This window comes from Garra rufa, chromosome 17 (genome assembly GCF_049309525.1).
Source record: "Garra rufa chromosome 17, GarRuf1.0, whole genome shotgun sequence".
Classification (NCBI taxonomy): domain Eukaryota; kingdom Metazoa; phylum Chordata; class Actinopteri; order Cypriniformes; family Cyprinidae; genus Garra; species Garra rufa.
In genome coordinates this window covers 17,768,015-17,787,355 of record NC_133377.1, presented here as the reverse complement: position 1 = coordinate 17,787,355, position 19,341 = coordinate 17,768,015, and the positions used below count along the sequence as shown (strand labels likewise).

General features: G+C 38.0%; 1 protein-coding gene across 1 annotated transcript; it reads left to right on the top strand.

The window, feature by feature from the left end:
* Positions 1 to 1,586: 1,586 nt before the first annotated feature.
* nr1d2b (nuclear receptor subfamily 1, group D, member 2b) lies at positions 1,587 to 15,159 on the top strand. Its single transcript, XM_073821747.1, has 8 exons — positions 1,587 to 2,048; positions 4,007 to 4,222; positions 4,487 to 4,575; positions 6,159 to 6,303; positions 8,161 to 8,822; positions 8,896 to 9,081; positions 10,589 to 10,799; positions 12,696 to 15,159. The coding sequence occupies exons 1-8, from the start codon at positions 2,030 to 2,032 to the stop codon at positions 12,890 to 12,892; spliced, it is 1,725 nt and encodes a 574-aa protein (XP_073677848.1). The 5' UTR covers positions 1,587 to 2,029; the 3' UTR covers positions 12,893 to 15,159.
* The last annotated feature ends 4,182 nt before the right edge of the window (positions 15,160 to 19,341 follow it).

Here is a 19,341-nt window from a genome sequence, read left to right as displayed (position 1 = left end):
GCCAATGGGGTAATAAAAAAAAGTGTTATTTCAAACAGAAAACAAGATTATTTTTCTTACCCCATCGGCAGATTATTTTACTTGTTTTAAGCAAAAACACACTTGAGAAAGCCAACTTACTGAAATACTATTTAAACTTAATATTCTTTTTCTTCTGAGACTAAAATTTCTGACGGCTCCTCCTCCTAGAGCTTTAACTCCACAAACTCCAAACTCAGGCCAGCTCTTCAGTCTGATCTGACTCCAGCTGCTGGATCTTTTCTAACTGATCGGATTTACGGTTCTCATAACAATGACAATTAAAACTGGGAAAAATCCCATAGACTTACATTGAGGGAATGTTCAAATGATCAACACTATTCAAACTCCAACTGACAAAACTCCCACAATCCCTTGAGACTCAATCAAACTGCCCTTCTATGTACTATTCCTAATCCATTTAAACTCATTCAAACTAACTTGCTAATCATGCTAACAACATGCTAGTAACATGCTACCCATGCTAGAAACATGCTAGTAACATGCTAATAAATTGCTAATCATGCTAAAATCATGCTAACATGCTAGCAACATGCTAATCATGTTAGAAACATGCTAATTATGTTAAAATCATGCTAGCAACATGCTAATTATGGTAACAACATGCTAGCGACATGCTGATCATAAATCATGCTACAACTTGCTAGTAACTTGCAAATGATGCTAGCAACATGGTAGTAACTTGCTAATCATGCTAACAACATGCTAGTAACTTACTAATCATTGTAGCAACATGCTAGTAACATGCTAATTATGCTAGAAACCTGCTAACAACATGCTAGTAACATGTTAATCATGCTGTAAACATGCTAGTAACTATCTATATATATCAAACTTTGAGCTTTTAAAACTACTTTAAACGTCAAACTATTTAGACTGAAAACCGTCAAACTTAATTCAAACTTTAAAACTTTTCTTTTTTAAAATTTCTGGTCCGGCTTTCTCAAGTCAACTTAATATTTTTATCTAGTTTTGACTTTTTTTTTTTTTTTGAAAACAAGAAAATAATTTTTACTTGTCTAGAAAATCCTTCTTGATCTAAGAACGTTGGCTGGAAACAAGACAAAAAATGTAAGTAGGAAAAGTATTTTTGCAGTTAAAACAGTAAAAAAATAAATAAATACTGCCTTAGGCTACATGTATATTCAGTATAAATTAAACACATACGTTTTTTGTGACTCGCTATTATTATTTTCTTTAAACATAAAGTCACTGTCACATTTATTTTATTTTATTTGGATAAGGCTACCGAATCATTTTAAGCTTCATTAGGTGCATAAATCTCTTTTAACTTGGGATGCAAACCCTACATTTCTTTAAATAGGCTTCTGACCATTAAAAATCCGTTTGATGTTTTGTCCGGTATTTGGCAGCTGCTCCTGTCCCTCCTGGCATCTACACCCCTGGGGTCAGCAGGGAGGTCCGGGTGTGGGCTGAGGGTGCACAGGAGGCCCTGCAGGAGCAGTGAAAGTGTGTCAGTGGGTTATACTGACACTAATGCAGCTGGAGGCGGAGTCTGTGGAAGTGGGTCACATGACCTGGAGACGACGCGCAGTTTCGATCTCTCAGTCCACACTCGCGCACTCTCTGCGTTAAAACCTGGTTTTATTCACAACTCTGAGCTTCAGCAAGTAGGTCCGACTTAGTGAGCTATTTACAAGTCTTTAATAGACGTGAAACCGTTTTGATTCGCTCTCAAGCCGGCGCGGTTTTGATTATAGTGTTCGGAAGAGCCTACCTATTTCATCTAACACCGACGTATGTATTTATCTACATTTTCTAAGATAGATTTTTAGACGTTTTCCTCAAGCAAAGACGCTAAGTGCTTCAGATTGTCTGCTAGGTTGACTTAGAAATGTTCCTCAGGTAGTGCACTAGGTAGACAAGAAGATACTCGATTCACAGGATCCCACAGCGACTGTAGTTGCTGTAAACTGTGTAAAAACGGCACAAACACACAGGTGACTGCGGCTCTAAGCTGTCGGAGGACATGGAATCCACAAAGGCTGGTAAGATCAGATTTACTCCTCAATATGACTGAATATGCGCTTATACTCTTATTTTAATAAATGACACCGAAACATGTATCTGCACGTGATGCTGTGAATGTTTACCGTACATTAAGGCGTAGTTTGGGCTTTTATGACTTTATTTGCAGCTTGAAAACTCTAAGTAGGTTAAGAGCGTCGGGCTTGTGTTGTTATGCCATAGATTGTGGGTTACTATTGAGCTGCAGTCTCCCCGACTCACATGGACCGCTCAGCCTAGCCATGTGCATCTGTGTTTAGGCGTACTGTGCGTCTGCTCTGATTGGTCGAGAGAAGTCGTGACGTGCGTGTTGCATAATTTGCATGGCAGTATGGATGCGTCTGCAGATGCTGATACACGTGAGGCGGCCAAGTCTGACCCACTTTTTGCTTTTACACTCTCGACAAGACATGTTGAGAACACGTGGGGGCGGGGCTTAGAGTACGTCAATCAACAGCTCAGCTCAGCTCAGTGCGCCTTTCCGTTTCTTTGTAAATAATAATAATAATGGCATTTAAAAATTAAATCTTTGAATTGAATTGAATTGAATTGAAAAAGATCACTTTCGTTTATTATTATTATTATTATTATTATTATTATTATTATTATTATTATTTCCTAATAATAGATTATAGAGAAAGAATGAATATTATTAAAACTGTTTGTTTTTATTATATAAGAACACAAATTATTTTTAGTTTGCATTATTTGACCAGCATGTGATAACATAATAGCATATTAATGTTTGGGGGGAAAAAAGGCTGTTAGCTAACAACTTTTTTTTTTTTTTTTTTACACAAACCTATTTAATTTGAGTTGTATTGTCAGTCGGCAAAGCCTACACCCTGACAGAGGTATTATGTAATGGTGTTACCTAACCATTGCGAGTGGGGCAGCAGAAATCAGGTCAACTCATACAGAGAGAGCACATACACTGCAAAAATATGCTTTCCTTACTTAAATTTCTTGTCTTGTTTCCAGCCAAAATATCTAAAGATTCTTCAATCAAGAAGGATTTTCTAGACGAGTAAAAATTATTTTGTTTTCAGAAAAAAATACTCAAAATTAAGTGTGTTTTTGCTTGAAACAAGCAAAAAAAATGGGCCAATTGGGTAAGAAAAATAAGATAATAAGATTTTTTTTTTGCTTACCCCATTGGGAGGTTAGTTTTGACTTGTTTTTTTTTTTTTTTTCTGAAAACAAGACGATAATTTTTACTTGTTTAGAAAATCCTTCTTGATTTAAGAATTGTTAGATATTTTGTCTGGAAACAAGACAACAATCTAAGAAAAGCATTTTTTGCAGTGTACAGCCCAGTCCACTTTCTGACAAAAAGATGAGCTACAGCTTAAAATAAGACAAAAAAATCCACTTATACACTGCAAAAAAATGCTTTTCTTACTTAGAATGTTTTGGTCTTTTTTTAAGGCAAAATATCTAAAAATTCTTAACGAGGAAACGAGGAAAAAGTCAAAATTGAGTGAGTTTTTGCCCAGAACTAGAAAAATAATCTGCCAATGGCGTAAGCAAAAAAGTGTTATTTCAAACAGAAAACAAGATTATTTTTCTTACCCCATTGGCAGATTATTTTGCTTGTTTCAAGCAAAAATGCACTTCGTTTTGACTATTGTTTTCTGAAAACAAGACCATCATTTTTACCTGTTTAGAAAATCATTCTTGATTTAAGAATCTTTAGATATTTTGTCTGAAAACAAGACAAAAAAGCTAAATAGGAAAAGCCATTTTTGCAGTGTATTGATTGCATTTGATGTTTTTCTATGCTTTTTATTACTAATGACGAAGACTGTCAACAGATACACGAAAAAGCTGGAATCAACCTCTAGGCCATGTCTCGGACTCAATATGCTTATAAGTTCCACATGATTCAGAAAATGAGGTTTGATGAATAAGTGTTGGTCTTCTGTGTGTCATCCACCAGGTGGAGTAATAGCGTACATTAGCTCCTCGAGCTCAGCCTCCAGTCCAGAGTCGTGCCACAGTGACTCCTCCAACAGCAGCTATCAGTCCTGCTCTCCGCCCCACGCGGGGCAGGGCCAACAGGGCGATGCTCTTCCTGTGGCCTCTCAGTCACGCCCTCCGCGGCACAGTGGAGGAAAGGCACGATCGCCCTCCACAACCAAAAGCGGCATTACAAGTGAGATTTGAATGAGAATAAAAAGTCAACATGTTTTAAGAAATAATGAATAATTATTTAATGCTTTCTCGTGTTTACTCTAGTGTACATGTTTTTACACTCCTTATTTGTTTTGTAGAAATAGTGTGGTTTGATATGTCATATGGAACAGAAATAGAAAAAACATATTGTGGATTGGTCAGAATAATAATCTAGGCTGTTTGAGGAAACAGAGGTGCAGAGCATTCCTTGTTCGTCTTACCTTCTGTATTTCCGGTCCTGCAGAGATCAACGGTCTGGTGCTGCTCTGTAAAGTGTGTGGAGATGTGGCGTCAGGATTTCACTACGGCGTTCACGCCTGTGAGGGATGTAAGGTGAGAACACAGGAAGTGTTAGTGTGAGTCATCAGCCACGTTTCAGTGTATATGATCATAAGAATTAGAGGTTTCATTTTGTTCATTCTGAAGTACAGTGAAGTCAAAAGCTCAGAAAGCTTCACTCTCATCTCATGTATGTTCGGGTTTGTTCACTTCTGAGTGAAGGTAGCACTTTTAAAGTGTCTGTTTCTGTGTTAAACTGTCACTGGTGTCACTTGCACGAGTTTTGTTATCGACTATGCGAAAAAAAACTTTGTCTCCAGCCTGTTTCCATCCAACTGGCATTTTGCAGATAAAATGGTTTTATAAGATAAAAAAGTTTTGGTGTATCGCAAAAAAAAATGCCCTTGAGCTGTTTACATTCATTGCGCAAATATCATAGGCTACACTGCAAATAATGCTTTTCTTACTTAGATTTTTTGTCTCGTTTCCAGCCAAAATATCTAAACATTCTTGAATCTGGAAGGATTTTCTAGACAAGTAAAAATTATTGTCTTGTTTTTAGTAAAAACAAGTCAAAAATAAGTGAGTTTTTGCTTAAAACAAGCAAAATAATCTGCCAATGGGGTAAGAAAAAAAAACTTATTTTAAACAGAAAACAAGATTATTTTTCTTACCCCATTCGCAGATTATTTTGCTTGTTTTAAGCAAAAACTCACTTAGTTTGGACTTGTTTTTACTTAAAACAATACAATCATTTTTACTTTTCTAGAAAATCCTTCCTGATTCAAGAATGTTTCGATATTTTCGCTGGAAACAAGACAAAAAATCTAAGTTAGAAAAGGATTTTTTGCAGTGTAGTAGCCTGTTTTTCATCCATTTGAAACAAAACTCTACACTGCAAAAAGTGCTTTTCTAGCTTAGATTTTTTTGTCTTGTTTCCAGCGAAAATATCTAAACATTCTTAAATCAAGGATTTTCTAGACAAGTAAAAATGATCGTCTTGTTTTCAGAAAAAAAGTCAAAATTAAGTGCAAAATAATCCATTGTTTTGCTAGATAAGACCCTCTTCCTCGGCTGGGATCATTTAGAGCTCTTTAAAGCTGCTTTTTGGAAGATCAAACTCAGGGCACCATAGACGTCCATTATATGGAGAAAAATCCTGAAATGTTTTCCTCAAGAAACATAATTTATTTACGACTGAAGAAAGAAAGACATGGAAATCTCGGATGACAAGGGGCTACATTATCTGTAATTTTTTGTTCTGAAAGTGAACTACTCCTTTAAATGGAAAAACAATTGAGAAATTTGATGTCATTTCAATCAACCAAATTTTGAAGCGGTAATATTTTCCCGCAAAAAATCCTTGGATGGAAACCTGGCTACTGTTGTTGAATTAGATGGGGTCAGTGTGCCTTATCTGGGTCACATCTACCTGGAGGGACATGTCACTTTGTTTTATTTATAACTCGAAAGCCTCCTATCCAGCAGCCTGTTTAAGCTCCATGACAGAACAGTGTCTTCAGCCCTGAGAGGGACACCTGCTCTCCATACGACCCTGAGGCTGGACACCTGTTCCTCTCTGTGTGCCTCTGTGAGCGTGACACCTCTCTCTGTCTCTTTCACTTTTCCACCTGCAGGGTTTCTTCAGGAGGAGCATTCAGCAGAACATTCAGTATAAGAAGTGCCTTAAGAACGACAGCTGTCCCATCATGCGCATCAACAGGAACCGGTGCCAGCAGTGCCGTTTTAAGAAGTGTCTGCTCGTGGGCATGTCCAGAGACGGTGAGCTCCAGCTGGCATTGTGTCCCAGATCCAAAGAGTGGAATCTGTTACAGTATTTTATACTTTAAAAGACAAGCTTTAAATAAATGAAATACTTAAAGTATGTCACCTTAGATCAGGGATGGGCAACTGTGATAGTGATGAGGGCCAGCATTTTTTCTAATTTCTTGTTATTTCTTATTCAAAAATGAATACCACACCATACCATAATATAACCGGGTATTTTTCAAATCCAATTTAAGACCTTTAAAGACCTGCACTTCACATTTCAGCCTTTAAGGGGAGACACTGCAGGCAAAAACACTGTTTTTTCATGCACCTGTCAAGTTTAAGATTTGGTTTCCATAGTGTTTTTTCAGACTAGTGGAAAAAAAAAACATCCAAAAGATACTGTAAAGTGTTTCTTTTATAGCACCTTATCAATTTTTGTCAATAGATTTCAATTGCAATACATACATTTAAAGGTCATTTTCTCAAAATGAGAGCTGTAAGTCTTCACTTCAGTAGCACTAACACACAACAGACTTTACATTTTTATTCCTGTCTCTATCCTGAAGGTTTATACAGAGGGATTTGTTCAGATATAATGTGCTTGATTTTATACATTTCATTCCCCCCAAAAATTAATATGTCAAAAAATGACTTCATCCCGTGTTTAGATTTTTGTATTAGAAATGCATGCAACTGAGCTCATATTTCATTACATAATGATTCATTTGCATATTTAAACATTTTAGAAAACTTAAATACAAAAATGTTTGCAATTAACAATGTAATCAAACAACTGGAGTAAGTAAGGTGATAACCCTATTCACCCGTGTCTCGCCTTAAACAATTTTTTAAGAAAAGGGATTAGTCAAAAATATCACTTATTATATTAATTTAAACAATTATTACCAGACAATTATTATATTAAATAACATATAAATATATCTTATCGTGTATTGTTTCGATTTTTGCAATGCGTTAGCTTCTACAAATTTAAAAATAAGACTTTTTGTACCATTTAGGACTTTCCATGGCCTTAAAACCAAACAGAAGACTTTTTAGCATAGTTCAGTGCAAACATTTCTGTCATGCATTTGACAAGAAAGTTTTGTTGACTATGCATTTTAACTTGGAAATTTGAGGCAAGTGCAACTCGGGCGTCTCCGTTTTTTGTGCGCAGTGGTGTAATGGCGATTTAAATAAAAATACAGATGGGTATCCCCTTGAATTTGGTGAAATAATCTGTTTACCATCTTGACTAGATAATACATTATTCACAGTGCAAAAATGCTTTCATCAGGTTTTTTGTCTGGTTTTCAGCCAAAGTATCTAAAAATTCTTAAATCAAGAAGGATTTTCTAGATGAGTAAAGATTATTGTCTTGTTTTTAGAAAAAGTCCAAATTAAGTGAGTTTTTGCTTGAAACAAGCAAAATAATCTGCCAATGGGGTAAGCAAAATAATCTTGTTTTCTGTTTGAAATAAACATTGGCAGAGTATTTTGCTTGTTCCAAGCAAAAACTCACTTAATTTTGACTTGTTTTTTTCTGAAAATTTAAATATTTTGTCTGGAAACCAGACAAAAGACGTGTTTTTTGCTCAAAACAAGTAAAATTATCTGCCAGTGGGGTAAGTAAAATACTTAAAATGTTTTAAGAATATTTTCCTTGTTTTGGGAGGGAAGAGGCTAAATTATGTGCATTTTGCTTAAAACAAGACAAAATATCTTATATCATTTTGCTTATCTAGTAAATGCATCTTAATTTAAGATTTTTCAGATATTTTGACTAGAAATAAGACAAAAATGAGATAAGCCGTTTTTTTTGCAGTGTATTAAAGTCTGTGAGCTGACCGTGTCTGTGCTCCTCAGCTGTGCGTTTCGGCCGGATTCCCAAACGAGAGAAGCAGCGCATGCTGCTCGAGATGCAGAACGCCATGAACAACATGATGAACAACAGCCACGGCAACCAGCCTCTGAGCAACCAGACATCAGCCACCGATGAAGCTTCAGAGGACAGCGGCTCCGGCCCTTCCTCCTGTTCCCCCTCCAGCTCCCCCAGGAGCAACCGATCCCAATCCAGCCCTGACCCTGAGCCGCTGATGCCCATGGATACGAGCCCGAGCTCAGACTCCTCCAGTGCCACTGACAGCGGGGAGGAGGAGGTCATCGGCACAGTTACTAGGGCGCACCAGGAGACCTTCATGTACAATCAGGAGCAGGGTGGCATGTCTTCAGAGGCCCCTAACAACTACAGCCATTGCACAGAGAAGACTCAAGAGGTCTGGAACCAGCAAACCAATGCATCCTCAGAGAGCCACCCCAAGCCACCATCAATCTGTGCTCCACAGGGGCCTGAAAGCTCTGTCCAAAACCATGCTACTCTAAGCAGCTGTCCCGTCAGACTGCCCGACAGCAGCTCCGCTGGACCATCCCTGCAGAACCTCTCTCTCAGAGCTCATAATGATAATGCAACCCATGTCAATGGCAGCTGTAGTGTCCCAACATTTGCAAGGGTTAACAGGATGCACCTGGTGAGTTACACAGAGAACTAGCAATACCAGAATTTCAGTAGCGCATACAAATACTCATTAATCTCGTTCACAGGTTTGCCCCATGAACACATCGCCCTACGTGGATCCTCAGAAGTCGGGTCACAGTATTTGGGAGGAGTTCTCCATGAGCTTCACCCCAGCCGTCAGGGAGGTGGTGGAATTTGCAAAGCGCATCCCAGGATTCAAAGACCTGTCCCAGCACGACCAGGTCAGCCTGCTGAAGGCCGGCACCTTTGAGGTATGAACAAAAACCAACACAGAAGTCTCTGCACTGAATGAAATCTGAAGTCCTATGCATTCCCTGAATAAAATTCTGTTTAATTGACATATGCATGGTTTACTTACTTTGCTCGTTTTCTCTACATAATCCATTCACAATCAAAGAAAAGTTAGTTTGTCTTAGAGGAAATTGGCTATATATGTGCGAGTCATTGCTATGATTGACAGTAAATGATTCAGACTAAATTCAAAGTAACTAAACTACAGTAGTTTGTGTTGGTTAAATATAGGCTATTTAATAGCTTTTACAGTTCAAGATAAAGCTTAAAAGATGTAGTTATTAAATTATATAAAACATTTCAAATTCATATCAGTATTCATAATACTATATACTTCAGTGCGGTAAAAGTACTCAAATTTGCTATACTAGTAATTTTATATTTAAGCAATAAGGTATGAGAGGCCGTGCTGTATCGTGAATAAATCACGGCTGAAGGGCGTTGTTAGGCACGACGCGAAGCGGAGTACAGCACGATACAGCACAGCCTCAAGTACCTTATTGCTTTTATAAAATGGTTACCACACAATAAAAATATTAAAATCAAAAATATATATTAATTTATATATATTAGGTTGTACGTTTTCATAAAGTAAAATCATTAACTGCCTTCCGCTGTAAAAAGTAGTCCCTAACTGCTGCAGCTGTGTTTACGTTGCTAAGGGTGGTTGCTAAGGAGGTTCAATGATACACAGAACGTTGAGTGAAGCGGTCGTAGCAGTGCTGTATCATGAATACGACACAGCTGCTGACCAATCAGAATTGAGGAATGGAACTAACCGTTTTATAATAAATCCAAAAGCAAGACTTTAAAAAAACTAGGGAGTTGAAATGGCAGCTGCAGCCAATGATTGATCCTCTGCTGCCATCTTCTGGTTATATGCATAATTTCATGTCATTTTCATCTTAAAAAGACGTTTTTTCATGAAAAGGCGTTTTTTTTTTTCATGTCGTCTCTATGAATGAAAAGTGAACCTTTGAAGTGAATTTTATTGCACAGCTGTAGAGTTGAAAAATAATAAAGGCTTTAAAATATTACCAGATTTTAAAAATGTGTTCATGACTATGAAGGCAAGTTACTGATTATCAAGAATACGATTAAGATGTCCTTGAAGTATCGCTAGCTAGCTAACGTTAGCCTAAACACATTATGATAGTGTTTAGCTGTCAGCATTTAAATGTACAAGGATGCAGGTACTCTCCTGGGATTAGCAGGCTCCTCGTTTAAATGATATGTTGTTAAATAATATGAAACTGCATGTTCATGCCGCTATCATTATTTACGATGTTGCAATTATTATTTTTCTCAGTTTCTGATAAGAACGAGGCAATAGAGGTGTCCACCTATATATAACACATGTAAAATGAGCTTCAGCTGATGTTTACGAGCTGCTTATCATTATGTTGAAGTTCTGAAGAACACTCCATGCAGATGGTCAATTTCATTGGTTTCCTGTTTGGTCTGTAGGTGCTGGTGGTGCGCTTTACATCCCTGTTTGATGTGAAGGAGCGTACGGTTACATTTCTGAGTGGCAGGAAGTATAGCGTGGAGGCTCTGCGCTCGATGGGTGCTGGAGATCTGCTCAACTCAATGTTTGACTTCACCGAGAAGCTTCAAGCTCTGAACCTCAGCGAGGAGGAGATGAGCCTCTTCACGGCTGTAGTGCTGGTGTCTGCAGGTATTTACCACTTCCTGCTCTGTAGCAGCAATGCACCCAAATGAAGATTCTGTACAGAAGCCGAACAAAATGTTGTATTTTGCCAAATTTTTTCACCATTGCATAAATTACATAGCCAAAATGTGCATTTTACAGTTTTGTCTTGCTTTTCAGAACAAAAAAAAATCAATTAAAAAACAACAATTTAAAAATATTTACTAAACACTGAACGTTTTTAACATTCTAGTAGACATTATAGCCTACCAACAAAGCGCAATTTAACTTAAAATGAATAAGTTAGTAAAATAATATTCTTGGGCCATTTTTAAGAGCCCCTTCTTGAATCAGGCATGTGCTTTTAATGTACAAATAAATGCAGCCTTGCTGAGCAAAGGAGAATGTTATAATAAATGCATTAATAGAGCTGTTGTAATGATTGTTATCATTATTTTTGTCTTTTTTATTTTATTTTACAGAACAACAGTAACAGGGTTTCCGCGGGGCATTAAAAAGCATTAAAAGTCATCAAATTGATTTTGCGAAAATTAAGGCCTTAAATGGCATTATAAAGCATTAAATTGTTTCATACAGGCATTAAAACTTTAGATAGTGTTGAAGAAACAAATATTAACAATTTATCTTGAATGTAGCCTGTATAATTAATAACTTTGATTCACTGTCGCGAAATATTATAAACACAGAACCAGTTTGGTCATTTTAATGCCCCACGTTTAAAGAGCGATTGTCCAATGCGTGCAAATTAAGCTACATATAATATCGAAGCTGTTATTTGTATGTGGGCTATAATAAGTTGTGTAGTGTCTGTAGCTCTGTTTAATGCTTGAAAAAATTGGTCTCTATTTGCACTTTGAATATTGAAAGTGTAGCCTACTTAGATCATGCCTGCTTTTATTGTCTACACGACTAAGAAATAAGTGTCGTTTATTTTTTGTTGTTTATACTGTAGATTGTTTAAAAATGCAGTGGTTGTCTCTAATTTAAATGGCTGTACCTATAATAGAGAAAACAAACATCTTGTTCATGTACTCATATTTTCATTCATTCTTGTCCCTTGCTTAAGGCGTAAAAATATATAAAAAAGGCTTTCAGAATCAGCCCATTTGCTTGTAAAACATGAAGAATCAAGATCGGCACATTACTAAAAAGAAATTAGGTGCTCCTAAAAAAATGTTTGGTTCTCCTAACTTGAGGTTGGGAGCACCAGTGCTACCACGTAAAAAAAGTCAATTTCGAGCCCTGTAGTTATTGGTTGCGTATGGCATTAAAAATGTTAGAAATGGCATTAAAAAGGCATTAAATAAGATTTGAGAATCCTGCAGAAACCCTGAGTAAAATTACAATGCTAACATTTATGAACGTTGACTTTTATTTTGGCCGGAAACCCACAAGAAGACCTCAGTACTACTTTTTGCTGACAAGCAGCAGATTTATGAAAGATTCTCATTACGTTTTCCTCACGCTTTGGACTTTGAACCCTGGCTAAAAAGCTCATGTAGAGTCAGAATAAATACAATTTAGTGCGTGTATTAGACAACATAACGTTCTGTAGTTTATTTACTTATGGTTTAAGGCCATTTTGCGATTTCAGTCATCATACAGTAACCAGCAACACCCAGCCCTTTCTCTTCTCATGGAAGACATGCGACACGACACTAAACAGTCTCTCGCTGTCGATGCTTGTAATGATTTTTGCGTCTTTCTCAAACAGTTTTAAATGCTTTAATTAATGCGCACCTCTATTTGATCGCGTCACGTCATTGTTTGGTATGATTTTGAACACCGAAAGAGCTTTTTCAGCCAAATAATTTCTGTTGCCGAACATTCGGTGCATCCCCACTCTATAGTTTCGTATCTGAAACGATGCAATGACTTCCTGTGTGAAATGTATTCCCACAGATCGCTCTGGCCTGGAGAACGTCAACTCGGTTGAGGCCCTTCAGGAAACTCTGATTCGAGCTCTGCGCAGCTTGATCACCAAGAACCACCCCAACGAGATCGCCATCTTCACCAAACTGCTCCTCAAACTGCCGGACCTGCGCTCGCTCAACAACATGCACTCTGAGCAGCTCTTGGCCTTCAAGGTCCACCCCTGACCACCCATCAACCCCCATAACCGTGGACCACACCCCCCTCATCCAGCTCCAGAGCCAGTGGGCAGCTTGTTCTTACTCAATGCCCCTTTTTTATCACTTTTCCCCTTGACATTCAAAACACTGCTGGTTAAATATGAGGTGGGAGGGGGGCAGATACTTAAGACGTCATTGTACTGTAAAAACGCCTCTGTTCGTGCTAATGCACACGACTCGCAGACACAAACTGGAGGGGTTTCGTTGTAGATGCTTACGAGAGTTTGTATGATTACGGGGTTTGTGTGTAAGCAGAGGCACCTTGAATTTTTAGATTTATACTGCCTGTGCAATAAGTGACGCGTTCACTGTTTCTAGATTGTTCCTTGTTGGTCTTTTAATACCTTCAGAAAAGAGGAATTAATGTATCTTGTGGCCGAATGAATGATGTGCACTGCAAAAAATGCTTTTCTTACTTTGATTTTTTATCTTGTTTCCAGCCAAAATATCTAAAAATTCTTAAATCAAGAAGGATTTTCTAAACGAGTAACAAATCAAGTGTTTTTTTTTTTTTGTTTAAAACAAGCAAAATAATCTGCTAATGCTTATTTCAAACAGAAAATTTAATTTTTCTTCCCCTATTGGCTGATTTTTTTTTGCTTTTTTTTTATGAAAATCCTAGAAAATCCTTCTTGATTTAAGAATTTTTAGATATTTTGCCTGGAAATAAGACGAAAAACCGAAGTAAGAAAAGCATTTTTGCAGAGTATGAAGGGATATTCCCAAACTTAAGCGTAAAAACGAGAAACTAAATACATGGCAAAAAAATGCTTTTTTTATTTAGATTTTTTTTATTTGTCTTGTTTCCAGTCAAAATATCTAAACTCTTAAATCAAGAAGGGTTTTCTAGACGAGTAAAAATTGTTTCTATTCTGTCTATTCTAGTTCTGTTTCTATTTTTAGATATTTTGGCTGGAAACAAGAGAAAAAATCGAAGTAAGAAAAGCAGTTTTTGCAGTGTACACAGCACAGTTTGACATCCTTCATAATCGGAAGTGAAGAAAAAACAAAAAGCACCAACTAAGAATTGAAGGAATGTGGAACAGGCTGCTAATCAGAGCTTTCTGGTGGAAAGACACAGGAATGTTTAATGGATAGATCTATTTTTGTAGGAGTTTGTTTTCTGTCTTAAAATCTGTAGTTAAGTGCAGCCACTTCTAGGCCTGAAATGTTATGTAAGTATGTGAACGCAAATGCATCTTGCTATTGCTCAAAAATTGCGTTCCAAAATGCGTCAGCAAGTTCTAACGCAACCCGTGTATTTTATGGTAAGTTTTCTCTTCCAGATCAGCTACTGCCATGATGGAGCAACCAGTTAAGCTGATGCATTATAGCTAAGGATGCATTTGGTTTATTGGCACAGACATCTAAAGTTGACTGTTGAGGCCGCCAAGATTCAGTCAGAACGCAGCCTTGGCCAAGCATTCGCATTCTTGTTTCTGACTTTAGATTTGGTGCATCTGTGTGTATGTCCTGATTTGTAGGGCTTTTAGTAATGACACAGTGTTTAATGATGCTAAATGACAAAAGGAAGAGTCGATAAAACACGTTTTATCACTTTAAGAATTGTGCATGCTCCTCCTCAATACTGATGGGACTCGTAGCCATTCACAGTGTGTCATAATGTCTGCATAAAGCTGAGGCCACACCCTTTGATGCATCTGTATGGGTGATCATTTCAGGCTGAATATTTATGACGATTCTTTGTTTGGGGGCGGAAACACGCCCCTTCAAGTAATTGTAATTCTGTTCATTTCTCTTTTCTGAATGTTGCTTTTTCCTTTTTGGCGAAGTCTGTTCAGTGAAAGTTCTTGTAGAATTATTGTGTCTGTGTGATCAGCTGCAGTAAGCAAGTAGTGCGCATATTCAAGCACCGTTGGACCAGACAGGAAGAGGAAACAGGAAATGGCCCAAAACTCCACCAAGTAACACCGGCAATGCCTCTCACTCTGCCAGCTCTGGGCATCTGAACTCTTCTCGGGTCGGTTTTGATATCAAAGCTGCTGTAGATGAATAGTCAAGAAAAGAAGTATCTTGAGTTCTTTCTGGTGTTGGTGTTCCTGTCTCATTGTTCAGCCTGTGGCTCACTCAGTCTCATTGTTGTGTTGCCATTATCCAGTCTGTCAGTTTTCTTATGAGAAAGCATTGTAAGATAGCTAGATTTCTATATATATATATATAATATAATTAAATACATATAAAATAAGAAAATAAACGGATAACTGCTGAACTCATCCTTTCCATGTGTTTAGTCATTTTTGCACCCATGTGTCACCAGTACAAATGTTTAGACAAAACCATTGAAGCCAAAAGGACAGACATGCATCATTTAAAAGTTTGAAATCTTTAAGATTTTTAAATGTTCTCTTATGCTCACCAGGGTTGCATTTGTACACCATACTCAATATGTTTATAGCATTATTACAGTTTTTTCTTTAATTAATTAGACACTAAAATTGGTATTTGAGGCCCATTTAATGAAACCATTCTCTCACAGACCTAATCTTTAGACCAAGTCTGCAGAACTACAAGCACATTACGTGCTTTAAATTCAATCTGCTATTGTAAAACTAACTTTTTGCTAAATTCTAAACACTAAACTCTTACACACATCACTGACGTCTGGTCCAGCTCTGGGCCAAGCAAGCAGTTCCACTCAGCCCAAATGCAGCACAGAATTACGGCCCTTGTGTGGCCCAAATCTGGACTACAGACATGAGCCACACATGACCCTTAACTGTCATTAACATTGACAAAGCAAGCATTTTTAACATTCATTCAATGGTTGCTTGCTATCAGGATGGTCTCTGAATTAAAACAGTTAATAATAAAAAATATTATACATAAAATACAATGCAATCTGATGTAGCAGAGTGCTCATTCAATAAATGCACAGCTGAACAGATGAGTTTTGAAGCACTATTAAAACATGTTCTGGTCCAGCTGAGGGCTGGTTAGAAGTTACTATTTGGCTGAAATTCGGTCCAGTTATGGCTCATTTGTGGCTCATGTCTGTAGTCCAGATTTGGGCCATAATTTTTTGCTGCATTTGGGCCAAGTGTAACTGCTTGCTTTGGCACAGAGCTGGGCCAGACGTCAATTGCTGTGTGTTTCATTTGGGAAACAGTGCCATCTGAATGCCATTAAACGTTTTTGATGAAGTAATTTTTATGCTCGCTAGGATTGCATTTATTAGACTGTAAAACAGTAATATTGTGAAACATTATTAGTTTAAAATAACTTATTATGCTTATAGTGTTATTATAGTTTTTTATTGATTAGACACTAAAAGTGGTATTTGAGGCCCATTTAGCGAAACCATTCACTCATAGACCTAATCCTTAGACCAAGTCTGCAGAACTACAAGCACATTACGGCTTTAAATTCCATTTGCTATTGTAAAACAAACTTTTTGCAAAACTCTAAATACTAAACTCTTACACACATTTACACACAGCTCTTGTGTTTCATTTGGGAAACACTGCCATTTAAATGTCAGACTCATTTACTAATTTACCTAAACTCAGTGATCATGTGTGAAAACACTTAAACAGCATTTGATCACTTAGAAATCAAAACTCAGTGTTTTGAAAAATAAATTGTCTTTATCCCCTTGTTTTTCTGTTTGCACACACACTTGTGTTCCCTGCTGAACAGAGCATAATAGGACCCCTTTAAACATTCTTTGGTAGGATGACTTGTGTGCTTGGGGTTGTTGTCTTGCTGCATGACACATCTGCACAGATGGACTCTAATTTCACCTTTAAATTAACTGCAAATCCAAGAGATTCACATACTTTTGCAACGCACAGATATGTAACACTGGATCATTTTTCTCAATAAATAAATGACAAAGAAAATATATTTCTCTCGTTTGTTTGATTGGGTTCTCTTTGTCTACTTTCAGGACTTATTTGAAAACTCTTATGTTGTTTTGGGTCATATTTATGCAGAAATTTAGACAATTCTAAAGGGTTCACAAACTTTCAAGCAGGACTGTATTTAAGCCCTTTTTAGCACATGTTTTCTTAAGATTCTTTAAGTCCTATAAGTTGCGAGGTGGGCTCATCCCTCAGATACTCGATTGGATTAAGATCCATTTGAAGGCCAAGTCAACACCTCAAACTTGGTGTTTTGTTCCTCACATCAAACACTTTTGATTTGTAGCAGGGGCATTATTCAGCTAAAAGAGGGAATACCGTTTCCATGAAGGTGTACATGGTCTGCAACAATGCTTAGGTAGGTGGTACATGTCAAAGTATTATCCACATGGATGGCAGGACCCAAGGTTTCCGAAAGCATCACCCTGCCTCCGCTGGCTTGCCTTCTTCGCATGGTACATCCTGGTGCCATGTATTTCCCAGGTAAGCGACGCACAAGAGATGGAAAAGAAGACATGATTCATCAGACCAGGCCACCTTCTTTCATTGCTCCCTGGTCCAGTTCTGATGCTTACATGACCACTGCTGGTGCTTTCGGCAGTGGACAGGGGTCAGCATGGGCACCCTGACTGGTCTGCCGCTATGCAGCCCCATATGCTGCCATGCATTGTGTATTCTGACACCTTTACATCCGAACCAGCATTAACTTCTTGAGCAGTTTGAACTACAGTAGCTTGTCTGTATTATGTACTTACATCAACAACAAAAAAAGTACACTGTACTTAATGTGGTCATATTGCATTGCAAAACACTTTTGCTTTTATTAAGGTGGGACATAGGTACAGTCAGGGACAGGTTTGGTGGTTTGGGTAGGTGTGAGTTAGTGTATAAGGGATGGGTCAAGAGTAGTAATTACAGAAATGAATTACAAATGTAATTACATATAGCTTTTTAAAAATATATAAGTACAATGTAAAAACATGTATGTACACAATACGTATACATTGTACCAAATGATTACTTTAAATGTAAGTACATAGTATTTAAGGCCACCTAATGTAAAGTGGGACCCAAAATGCTGGTCCTTTTGCTGGTTCATGCTGGTCCTTGACTAGCACACGACCAGCTGAGGACCAGCATAAACCAGCTAAGGACCATCTTAAACCAGCAAAGGACCAGCATAAACCAGCAAAGGACCAGCATAAACCAGCTAAGGACCAGCATAAACCAGCAAAGGACCAGCATAAACCAGCTAAGGACCAGCATAAACTAGCTAAGGACCATCTTAAACCAGCAAAGGACCAGCATAAACCAGCAAAGGACCAGCATGAACCAGCTAAGGACCAGCATAAACCAGCTAAGGACCAGCAAAAGGACCAGCATATACCAGCTAAGGACCATCTTAAACCAGCAAAGGACCAGCATAAACCAGCTAAGGACCAGTTTAAACCAGCTAAGGACCAGCATAAACCAGCAAAGAACCAGCATAAACCAGCTAAGGACCAGCATAAACCAGCTAAGGACCATCTTAAACCAGCAAAGGACCAGCATAAACCAGCTAAGGACCATCTTAAACCAGCAAAGGACCAGCATAATCCAGCTAAAGACCAGTTTAAACCAGCAAAGGACCATCTTAAACCAGCAAAGGACTAGCATAAACCAGCAAAGGACCAGCATAAACCAGCTAATGACCAGCATAAACCAGCTAAGGAACAGTTTAAACCAGCTAAGGACCAGCATAAAACGGCTAAGGACCAGCATAAACCAGCTAAGGACCAGCAAAAGGACCAGCATAAACAAGCTAAGGACCAGCATAAACCAGCTAAAGACCATCTTAAACCAGCTAAGGACCAACATAAACCAGCTAAGGACCAGCAAAGGACCAGCATAAACCAGCAAAGGACCATCTTAAACCAGCAAAGGACCAGCATAAACCAGCTAAGGACCAGCATAAACCAGCAAAGGACCAGCATAAACCAGCCAAGGACCAGCAAAAGGACCAGCATAACTAGCTAAGGACCAGCATAAACCAGCTAAGGACCAGCATAAACCAGCTAAGGACCAGCAAAAGGACCAGCATAAACCAGCTAAGGACCAGCATAAACCAGCTAAGGACCATCTTAAACCAGCAAAGGACCAGCATAAACCAGCTATGGACCATCTTAAACCAGCAAAGGACCAGCATAAACCAGCTAAGGACCAGCATAAACCAGCTAAGGACCATCTTAAACCAGCAAAGGACCAGCATAAACCAGCTAAAGACCATTTTAAACCAGCAAAGGACCAGCATAAACCAGCTAAGGACCATCTTAAACCAGCAAAGGACTAGCATAAACCAGCAAAGGACCAGCATAAACCAGCTAATGACCAGCATAAACCAGCTAAGGAACAGTTTAAACCAGCTAAGGACCAGCATAAAACGGCTAAGGACCAGCATAAACCAGCTAAGGACCAGCAAAAGGACCAGCATAAACAAGCTAAGGACCAGCATAAACCAGCTAAAGACCATCTTAAACCAGCTAAGGACCAACATAA